This window comes from Alnus glutinosa, chromosome 3 (genome assembly GCF_958979055.1).
Source record: "Alnus glutinosa chromosome 3, dhAlnGlut1.1, whole genome shotgun sequence".
NCBI classification, from domain to species: Eukaryota; Viridiplantae; Streptophyta; class Magnoliopsida; order Fagales; family Betulaceae; genus Alnus; species Alnus glutinosa.
Window position 1 is genome coordinate 36,673,892 of NC_084888.1, and position 11,830 is coordinate 36,685,721.

Here is an 11,830-nt window from a genome sequence, read left to right on the forward strand (position 1 = left end):
GTTCTATAAAGTTTTGATTCATCTAAAAAATTTAAAAATAAAAAATAAAAAAATGTTTTGATATTGATTATTTTTGAAAAATGTGAAAATAAAGTTGAAAATTATGTATTGCTTGCCAAACAAGGCCTAGAGCTTAAATTAGAGCTATTGTACCCTGTTTAATACCTTAAGTATCTACTTGGAAGTTGACATTTTGATTCGTCAAACAATAATTGTCCTCACTGTGCGAGATTATAGAATTAAAATAGAGGAAATGAGACTCATAAGAGTAATACAAATATACGACGGCACGGAATGAATCAACCCAACCGTTAAGGAAAAAAAGTTGAGCAAGTCAAGAAACGTTTATTTATATATATGCCTAGTATATGCTTTCTTTGTTGGCGTGAACCAGGAACAGATGACATGGCCAAGTGCTAAGCTACCAATTATTGTTGAGTCAACCCCCTTCTAGTTACAAATTTATATATAATTAAGAATATTTATACATAAATATGTAGTATAATATTTATGTATTTATAATTAGATATTTAAATAAGCTAAAAAAAAAGTTCTTCTATATATGTATATTTTCTGCCTAAAAATTAAGATTGACCCCAATCAAAATTTGACTTGACTCTTTATTAATATTTTGGCCCCTCCTTTAAAACAAAAATAAATAAATAAATAAATAAAAAATCAGACATGGCCAACAGTCCCTTCAGCTCCATTGCCATACCAATTACCAAACTACTAGGAATGTTCTTGGTTCTTTGGGTTCTTTGATCACAAGAATTTTGAATATAGCCTAGTAAAGGATGCTTCTACATCGAGAGCTGACATTAACCATTGTTAAAGCTTTTTCGTTTTCTCAATTGTTTTCTATTTTCAAAACAAAAACATTAACAAACAACTCAAAGCTGTATTCAACTTTATATCACATCAGAACATTTTTTTCAAATCAAAAACGAAAAACACCATAAAAAAACACATTAAAAGACAGCCTAAGAGGCTGCATTTCTGGTGTGAGTTGCATGTGTAACTCAAGATTGAGAGTTTACCAGCAACCGACTCTCCAAAAAGTAATGGGCGATTCAATGGGAGCTTGAACAACAACTAAATAGGAATCAACAATCAAATATTTTCGTTAATGTTACTGACAGCAAGTTGGGCAAGCTGCCAATATGAGGAATTGCAAGTTCGAAATTCACATGAGCTGAATAAGAACATTGGGGTTAAAGAATGTACAATTGAAAATGAAAGGTAAAGGGTAATCAAGCATCATCTGCATCACTTCCACCAATATGTGCTCCGTGGCTGACCCAGTAATTGCTTCCATCAGGACCTGACACCTTGAACCTGCTCAAATAACGAACTCTACAACCATTATTTACAAAAACTAAAAAACCTAAAATATTAATATCACAAAACTTCAAACTGGAATTGGAATTAGAATTTTCTTTCTCCAAAGATCTACTGACCGCTCAAGTACAGATTTTCCTTCTTTGTACTTCTGGGTCTTTTCATGGGCAGTCTCCTGGGGAAAAAAATCAACATAACTAACAGCTACTATAGAAACATATATACACTGAAAGTTTAAATTGATGCCTCTAAATCTTACATATTTCCACCCTACTATTGATCCACACCCAACGCAAAAGATGTCAGAAACAGTGTGCAAGCCAGTCATCATTATTCTCTCCTCTTTTTCACCAACAGACACGTTCACCCTGTTGAAGCAAATCTTATGACTTATTTTTTCAAACAAGCATGTGATGGGATGCCCATAAAATTCACCCTTGACCATGCTAATAGTACACCAGTAAATACTCCATCATGTAATCATGTTTACTCAGATGGACAAAAAATGACACATGACACAAAAAGACTGATGCAATAAAATGCATATCTTCAGATATATTTCCAGCCTGAGTAAGAGATATACAAGTTGCATCTTGTTGTTGTCTGAGAGCATAAAACAGTAACTAGTTTCACTAACACAGCAATTTTCTTGGTTGGTGTTAGTACAGGATGGTGGTCCAATCTAAAAGTTAGTTATATGCAGATTATCTGGTGTTATTTTATAATGATGAGGTGCCCAAAATCAAGGAAACTTACACCTTACTGAAGAGATAAGCTTTCCCATGCCTGCTGTGGAAAGACTGAATAAAACAAAAAGGGCAAAACATGTAGTCAGAACATTTGTTTCTTATAGAACTCCCAATCAACATTTGTTGGACGCTGGAAATTAAAATGAAAAGTGTAAGGGAAAAGGAGAAAAAGAAAGAAAGAGCATTCTGTATGCTGAATTATCATTAAAATTCATCTTGAATAGCATCATTATTATCCAATGTCTCATCTAAGTATTATAGGTAGCCTAGACTACTATTATCTGTGCTTTCACTTTACTAGTGCTATCTCCTGCTCTATTCTATTACTTGTGGAAGTATGGACACATGCATAATAAAACACGGACTTGTGTATCCATCCATAGGCACAAGTATGTGTGCTAACTGCTCCTGAGGGATTTCATACCCGTCTTTTATACTCCTCTGCTTGCAGGCTGCACATAGAACTATAAACTGATTCACAACTTGACCACGCACAACACATAAGAATGCAATAACTTCTCATTAACAAATCATACATTCCCGTGTTTTCATACTGCTGGAGGACAAGAATATTACAGCCATCATTTTACCTCATTAAGATACTAAAGAGGAAGATGTGACATCCACTTATTAAGCATTAAAATGTATTTTTAGTATTACTTATCAAAAAAAAAAAAAGTATTTTTAGTATTAAAAAAAAATTAACTAAAATACATAATCTGTCATGAAAAAAGAAAAAAGAAAAGAGAGGGAGATCCTCCAAGCTACCAGATCGCAAATTATTAAATCACAAATTACTCAAGAAGCATTATCAAGCACAATAGTATACTAGTATTAAAACGAAATCTGCTATCAAAAGACATAATGCCTAAGTCAAAATCCCCATTTCTGAGGCCAGGAACAAAAAAAAAAAAAAAAAAACACCCAATGCCCAATAGACTCTGATTACGTATCACCCCAAATGAACACAGGTACCATTTGATACCTACCCATGATTACCACGCACCCAAACAGCCCTTCTTGTCATTGTATAGATCTTACCTAACTTCTCCATCGGACAAAAAGATAATTACCCGATTATAGGGAAATTATTAATACAATTGATTATTTCAAAAACACACCTCTAAGTAAATAAAAGCACATAATTCATCAAAAAAGCATACAAAAAATATGCAAAAGTGGCATAACTCAAACAATTAACAACACCCAGATGGAAAGTTCCAAGGAATATCACAAACTTAAGAGAAGTCTAACTGATTCAAAGGAGGTAAGAGATCAAAACAACCTTGGAAACGATGTCCTCACAAAGTGCAAGATGGGTCCGGCAATGCTTGCAGCTATAGATCTTCCCCTCAAGATTCACCACAAACAACCTCCCCATGCCTTCCCTCTAAGATTTTTACCGAAATCTATGAAAAATTTGAAGAGCATATGACAATTCAGAGGAAGGGTCGTTGAGAAATCGACGAAAGACATTAGCTTTGAATAAAAGGTATGCCAAAAATTAAAGAAGATGGAAGCTTTTGTGCGTGAAGAAACGGGAAACAACGTGAAGGAAAGAACTAGATGCTGGAAAAAGGATTTGCTGAATATTACCTCCGGTCTGGTATTGGTCTGAAGTTGCAAGAAATGTGGACCGAAAACCCTTCACATTTCATCGGTTATATATGACTTTTTCTGTAAAAGTGGAACCTGACAATACGTGTATACTACGGTTTTTCAGTTTACTTTTTCACTTTCTGTATTTTTATTTTACATAAATATTTCTTTTAACAATTAAAAAAGTTGGCGAGACATTCCATTAATATTGGGACAAGATAATTATTAAATAAAAATATAATTTATAGTATTATTTTTTTAAAAATAATCATATTCAATGATTTTGTTTGATAATTTTTTTAAAATAAATAAATATATAAACAAACAACTTAAAATATAATTTATACAAAATTATTTTCACATTTATATCAAATTAAAACAACTAAAAGAAATATCTTAATCAACTAGTTTGGTCATATTCACGTACGTTGGTATGTATTATGTACCGTGTACGTGTCAATTACTTCTTCTTTTTTTCCTTTCTTTAAGAACTTATAAAATGATCTCAAATTATGGATTATGGATATAAATAATTTTGGAGATCCTTAATATTATTTTATTGCAATGATGTATAAGTTAAATGACCCTTCAAGGTACAATTGTTTTTTTTTCTTTTTCCTTTTTTTTTAAAAAAAAAAAAAAAAAGAAGAAGAAAGAGAAAATCTTCGATATAAATTCTGTAGAAAGAAGAAGACTGACAACTCATAACACGGTTTCAAATAGGGATTTGTCATAAAAAGCTCATTACTTGCTGTGTGATTTGTCATATCTCTCCTTTTCCAATCCGAGATATTTGTAATAAAAGTTCATTATTTCTTGAGTGTGATTTATCAATTTTTTTTTTCTTTTTGTCAGAACTTTATGAAAATTATATAATTAGAAGATAAAGTCGAAAGGAGAAAAAATGACTTATAAATAAACAATAAATATAGCCCTCTGGATAAGCAATGGACAAAAATTTTCTCAAATTTTATAAATTTGTCAAGTGTCCTTCCACGCGAGAAATGCATTTTTTTTTTAATATTTTTATTAAAAAATAGACAAAAAAATTATTCTAACCCAGTCTTTAAAACTACCATATATTCTTTAAAACGTGAGAAACACATGGTTTTTTTTTAATAACATTAATAAGAAATCACGTGATTCTTACATGCTCAAGGGACACATGACAATTTTAGAAACTGAGTTAGAGAAAATTCCTCCAACCTAACTTTGAGAAAAAAAAAAAAAAAATCCAAAAAAAAAATGTTTTTCACATGAATAAAGACACATCAATTTTATAAAATGGGTCTCTAATTCAGTTTGGAAAAATTTCATCTAACCTAATTTAAAGGAATTTCTTTTTTAAAAAAAAAAAAATTGCTTCTCACATAAAAAACAACACATAACAATTTTATAAAATTGGTTAGAAAAAATTTATCAAACTCAGTTAAGAAGAATTTCCAATTTCCTCCTACCCATTGCCCAAAAGGAATTTGGCCTCTGATATAATGAATGGTGAAATTTAAGAGTGTTCAGGACTTAAAAGTATTGAATTCTCCAGTTCTTGACTTAAAACGAAAAAATAAAAAATAAAAAAATTCTAAGCCCAATAGAAAAGTAGTTGGGACTTGGCAAAAAAACAATTGAGCAGAGTTGCTGCATCTACATGTTACCCAACTTGCTCCACCCACCAATTATTTTAAGTGTCAAATGGTCACATAAATAATTGTTGAAAAATGTTTGAGATATTATGGTTTTTATTATAATTTTTGGATAAATTTATATGACTATTTACATAAGTACTATTTCACGTCAGTTTATAAGAGATTTACAACAGTAAAAGATAAAGCGCCGTTAAAATTATTCATAATCGTTTTGAAGTGTACGTAATTCTCTCTATACTAAAAGTTAAAACCGAATTACTTCTCCAGATTTACCAAAAGGAAAAATCATATTTTTCACTTTTGTTAATATCAGTTCATTTTCTTTATTATTTTTATGCATTAAGAGCTAATTAGCAGTACACATCCGAAAAATAAGATAATAATAAATAAATAAATAAATAAAACTCTTCTAAAATTAAAATACTATCAAAATTTAAAAAATTGAAATGAGAAAGGTGAGTGGTGTCATCAATGACATCAGCCTTTGGTGGGGGAATCTTGGGTTCCATTATTAGTTTACTCCGCAACCTTGGAGCTCATAGCTCACAAATTACAATTTATTTACAAATATAATAAGAAGGTTTTGGATAATGGGCCTGCCACTCGTACATAACGCATAGAAAATTGTTAATGGGCCGACCTTTTGCCAATTTTTTTTTTTCTTCATTTTGGACTGACATTCTCTCACTCACCGGCTCACCGCTAACAGAGCACTCACTTTCAAACAATAAATAAATTCATATATTTTTTTTTATATATAATGATTCAATACTCTTTCACGTGTAAACAAAATATTTTTAATTGAAATAAGAATTAAAGGATAGAAACAAAGTTAAAACTTAAAATATTTGCTTTGATATTAGCTTAAGTCATTATGGTGCGTTTGGGTATCGAATATTTCGTATATGAATAATATTTTGAATCTGATCACGGATTTCAAGGCAATGAAAATGTGTTTGGATGTTGAATATAATTTTAGATTCTTTTGAATATGTGTTTGGGTGTTGAATTTGAAAGATTGGAAAAAAGTGTTTTATAATAGTATAAAGTGATTGGAAATGATTGGATTGTATGAAAAGTTGTGTATAATGATTGGTATAGTAAAAAATAATAATAAAAAATATATGATGGGTTTTAAAAAAGTGTTTTATAATAGTATAAAATGATTGAAAATGATTGGATTGTATGAAAAGTTGTGTATAATGATTGGTATGGTAAAGAATAATAATAATAAATATATGATGGGTTTATTCAAACTATTCAAACTTTATTCAAGTGACCTATGGGTTTTATTCAACTTGGATCCGGATATGAGTTTTTGAATAAAAACCCAGTTCAAATATTGAATAATATTACGAACCAAACGCACCATAAAGTTCCTATTTCTTATGAGTTTAAATTTTTGAAATAAATAGTGAATTATCGATTTGGCCTAGATTTATTGATTTAAGCTTTTAATTAAGGTTGTGTTCTAACATTTCATGTCCAAATGTATTTTCCAACTAACCTCAAGAATTAGGAGATGGTTTGCAGTAATATTCCATCTATTTTGTGTTGCTATGATCAAGTCTGCTAAGCTTTTGGCTCACTTCACTGGCTTGCTACGTTTAGAGTTGTAATTTCTAAAGTTTTGTCTAGTTTGCTTGGTTTTGTGTCTTATTACACATTATTAATGCAAATATGAAATGCAATGGAGTAACAAGATCGGGATCCTTAGAGCATCTCTAGTGAGCTCTCTAAATTTTCTTCAAATTTTAGCTAAACAATCTATTTTTATTTTTTATTTTTTATTTTTATACCAAACTCTCCTAATATTTCTCTACTTCAACTAAATATTAATTTTTTATTAGTTTTAAGCAACCACTCCTAACAAATGAGGAGAGAGAAAAAGTGAAAAGTGAAGTAAAAAAAAAAGAGAAATGATAAAATATTCAATAGCTTCTGAAATAAATTTGGAGTGAAATTCTGATAAGAGCCAAAATAGAAAAATTATAGAGAGTTTGTTGAAATAGATTTTTTTGAGTTTTTCACCAAATTTTGGTGAAAATTTTGAATGAAGGGATAATTGCACAATTGGTCCTTGTAGTATGTCATAATTATTTTTCACTCCCTATGGTTTAAAAAGTTCATGGAAGGTCCTTGTGGTAAGCAATAATTACAAATCGATCCCTGGAGTCAAATTTCGTTAAAAAATTTGACAGATTCTATTAAATGTCACGTCAATGCCACGTCAAACCAATAAGATAGCGACACGTGTTCATCTAAATAAAAAAATATAAACTTATTAAAAAATAAATAAATAAACTTAAAAAAAAAAAAAAAAAAAACAAAACAAAAATGGGGAGGGGTGGCCAGGGGTGGTACATAGCCATCCCGAATGGCCTAGGCCACCCCTGGACCTACTAGGGGTGGCCCGATGGCCACCCCCGACCACCTCTGGGGTGGCCGCAGCACACCCATGAGTTGGGAGTGGCCCAGCCACCCCTTTGCCCTTCCCTTTTTTTTTTCTTTTTTTTTTCTTTTTCTTTTTTGTTTTGTTTTTATTTTTTAAAAAAATAAGTTTATTTATTTATTTTTTAATAAATTTATATTTTTTTATTAAGATGGACACATGTCGCCATCTTATTGGTTTGACGTGGCGCTCAATAGAATCTGTCAAAAATTTTAACGGAATTTGACTTCAGGAATCGATTTGTAATTATAGTTTATCACAAGGACCTCTCATGAACTTTTTAAACCATAGGGAATGATTTGTAATTATGGCATACCACATGGACCAACGGTGCAATTATTCCAATTTCAAAATCGAGAGTTCACTAGAGATGCTCTTACAATTATTCTTGCTCCTTCAATCAGAGGACAAGTAATTGTGAGAGAATTTTGATTGTAGACCTTTGCCCCAACAGGAGTCCACCTACTCGAATAGGTGTTTGAACAACTTAAACATATGTTCAGATAGTCTAAACAACTATTCAGGCAGCAGGTGATTTCCATAGAGAAAGTCTCACAATTTCATACAATTTTCTACACTTTAATTGCTTAAAAGGGATTGTAGGGATCTAAATATGGATATAGAGTACGAAGCATAGGGCAAAAGAGGGTGAATGCCCATTGCCCAGTATCTTACAAGTTACAAGAACATACTAATTAAGTAATATGTAACAGATCCAAATGGGTATCCAAGAGAAATACAAGCTAGAGATGAGGAATTAACTTGGGAGATCGAGAGAGAAGATTGCAGGGATGGTTTGTAAAGTAGTGGAGGGTCGTCACTTGTTAAAGGTAGCCAGAAAACTGATTGGGCCTTTTCCAGTGACAGCTGCTTGGATTGCAAAGATGAGGAAAGCGAGCATAGCTAGGCGGGCATGCTTGATCTCCGCCAGCTGAAGCCTGGCCTTCTCATCCGGGTCGGTTGCCAAGCCGAGGGGATCGAAGAAGTTGCCACCAGGGTACAGCCTTTTCTCTGGGTCCAGTTCTGCATTCCTTTGGATTTCAATGTAGCCGATCACTATCACCTCAATCCATATCAACGTCGTCAAGGAGAATGGAAGCGGGAGGCCTAGGTACGATGATCCTTCCACCAGCTCTACCTGATCAAATTACCCCATCACCATGATCGACTTAACTTGTTTTTTACCATGCATGGCCCAGCCCACCCATGAAGTGTGAAGAAAAAAAACATTATGTTTTTAATTTCATCATCGTTGACGTTATTGTCATCGTCCTCAATATCGTTGTTATCATCAACGACAACCATGAGTTTTGGGTGGATGTGCAATGGGACGCGATGAACAAAAAGCTATGCCAGATATTTCAAGGGACCATATTTCATTAGGTGACAGAAACAAAGTTTTCAACGTCATAAAATCAACCTCCACGGGAGGAAATTAGGGAATTCTTTATCCATCTGTATGAAATCCTAATTGCATTTATGGATCTCAAATTACTAACAAAAAATGTAGTTAAATTGCATTTATGGATCTCAACCACAATATAGTAAAATTGTTGTCACTTGGAAGTAAGACTAGTTAAAAACAACCAAATCTAAACCATAAAAGGCCTAGGCAACAAACCCCACTTCTCTAACAATGCTAAGTTGCTTACTACTCAATGCAAACTATTTGCCCAAAACCTAAATCAACCTTTGCCAAGTTGTATTAATCACTATACCCTAGTTAAAAATTAACTAATTATTTAACTTTTTGTTGGAAGAAGTGACTCATATTCTTTTAAGCATATAATAACCGGTTAACAAAGCATTTAGTAACCGGTTAACAAAGCATTTTGTCTATACAATAAGATTTTGTTATAAATATGTTACGCTATAATCTTAAATCATTATCGAATATAGCCGGACTTCTATGAACGTAAAGAATATTGTTGAATTACGTAAATCTGTATCTGATTTTACTTTTTTTTTTTCATTCATATTATTCATCAATAACACCACCTTCTAATTAAAAAGAAAATGTGTATGTAGGAGATCTTTTTTCTTTGGTAAGATGCCAGTGAGAAACTGTTTAACCAATAAATTCAGGCACTTAATTTCAAGAGCAATGTTAATTAATATTGTCGTTATATATACCTACCTTTCCAGCGTCCTGCCATGCAACACCGGTGAGTGCCTCGACAGCAACTGCGCCAAGTGTGCCCAGCATCGCCCACCGCCCATGAATCAGCTCGCACTCCCTAAACCTCTGCAACCCAAACACCTCCGTGTAAGGCTGAAACGGCGTCGGCTTCACCTCCGAGCTCTCGAACCTGATCCCGATCACGTCACCAGCATCGTTCTTCGCCAGGTTCTGGTCCAGCGAGTCGAGATCGAACTGCAAGTACTCCGCAGGCTTCCCGAACCCGAACGGGTCGAACCCACGGTCCCCCACCATGGTCCCGTCGAGCCACTCCGGCGGCTGAGCGCCCGGTAACCACACTAGGCGGCCCGAGTCGGGAAATTTTGGCGCAGCTTTTTTCGGAGGTGGTGGTTTCTTTTTAGTGCCGAATCCGAACAGGGCTTGGAACCTTCCGGAGCTTGGTTTGGGGTTAAGGATTCGGGTCCCGAAGAAGTACGACGTGGCAGCAGATGTGGTGGTGGTGGCCATTTTGGTGGTGCAGTGGGGCGTGAGTCGCGTGACCGACTGTGAGAGTGTAGGTACAAATTTAAGGAATATATATAGAGTGTGGTGAAGTAGGATGGTGATGGGTGCGGGTGTATGAGGCTATCCTGGCTACGAGCCTTATCTATCTTTTTGCCTTATCTGCTGGCCAGTTGTAACTTGTACGAGCGAGTCTGTGTGGTTGATGACCGCTTTACTTTTTCACTTTGGGAGAAAAACTTGGAGAGGTTTTTTTAATTATTTTTTTTTATTAAATTACTTCTTAAGGTTTAAAAATATTAATTAAATGATTCTTCTTAAGTATATATGCTTTGTTATAAAATCGTTTATTCCCTACACTTGCCATTAAGGTTTTTCACTCTCTCTCTTCATCAGGGCCATCACCACACATAAGTGCTATGGCTTAATTGGGTGAATCATCCCAACCAATTGCACCCATTGGCAGCTTGCATGGGTCGGTCACAACCGTCAACCAACACCTGCCACTAGCAAGAGAAGGGAGTAGTAGGGCAACCCCACCCCCCCTCCTCTTCTCTATTGGAGGGTGGGGTGACTCACACATCCAAGGAGGTTATGGATGGATCCGACCATGCTCATTGGAGAAGGGCATGAGTCACGACTTACCAACGCTCATTCACCAAAGAGAGTATGGGTGAATGATTTATTTTTCGAATGAACTCAAATTTGTTTACAAGTTACTTTATTAAAGTTCATATTTTCATTATTTATATTTTTTAATAAACCCTTGCTAGTCATTAATTACTTTATTATTGTTAAGATTTTATCATTCGATTAAATTAGATAAATTAATTTATATTTATAAACTTATAAAACTAAATTCACCAACCTTGTATTTGTAATAAATCACATATTGTTTTTTTTTTTTTATCATAAAATATACTATTTATACGTATGTTTTAGATATATATATATATATATATATATTAAGATTTACAATCCTAAGAATTCAAGCTATATTCATTTAGGAAGAGAATTTTCTTTTTTCGTTTTAATATTTAAAATGTTTTTGCTACAAAGTTAAAAATAATACTATAAAAAATAAAAAAAAAAAAATAAAAAAAAAAAAAGTTATAAAAGTTTATACGAATCAAGCTAAATTTATACAGTTTATTTATTTATGTTCAAGCTTGATTTGTTTAATAATCGAACACAATTCGACTCGAATATATAGGAGCCGAGTTTGAATTGTTTATGAACAACTAGATTCATTTCTAATTGGGCCTTATTTAGGGACTATTATATTTCATGCTCTCTCTTAAGATGAGTGGAAAATGGGCTAACAAGGGTTCCTAAACGGCAGTCTTTTTCTACTCTATAGGGAATTAGGGATAAGTTTAAAGTCGATGAAATGTCCAAATCA

General features: G+C 33.2%; 2 protein-coding genes across 2 annotated transcripts; both read right to left on the bottom strand.

Moving 5' to 3' along the window:
• Window positions 1-1,096: 1,096 nt before the first annotated feature.
• LOC133865020 (protein yippee-like) lies at window positions 1,097-3,813 on the bottom strand. The gene is made up of 6 exons (XM_062301485.1): window positions 3,687-3,813; window positions 3,376-3,499; window positions 2,098-2,141; window positions 1,601-1,709; window positions 1,461-1,516; window positions 1,097-1,338 (listed from the first exon to the last, which is right to left on the bottom strand). The coding sequence occupies exons 2-6, from the start codon at window positions 3,469-3,471 to the stop codon at window positions 1,254-1,256; spliced, it is 390 nt and encodes a 129-aa protein (XP_062157469.1). The 5' UTR covers window positions 3,472-3,499; window positions 3,687-3,813; the 3' UTR covers window positions 1,097-1,253.
• A 4,532-nt stretch (window positions 3,814-8,345) lies between these two features.
• On the bottom strand, window positions 8,346-10,526 carry LOC133864940 (chlorophyll a-b binding protein CP29.3, chloroplastic). Its single transcript, XM_062301390.1, has 2 exons — window positions 9,921-10,526; window positions 8,346-8,921 (listed from the first exon to the last, which is right to left on the bottom strand). Exons 1-2 carry the CDS (start codon window positions 10,432-10,434, stop codon window positions 8,605-8,607), a joined length of 831 nt encoding a protein of 276 aa, XP_062157374.1. The 5' UTR covers window positions 10,435-10,526; the 3' UTR covers window positions 8,346-8,604.
• Between the last annotated feature and the right edge of the window lie 1,304 nt (window positions 10,527-11,830).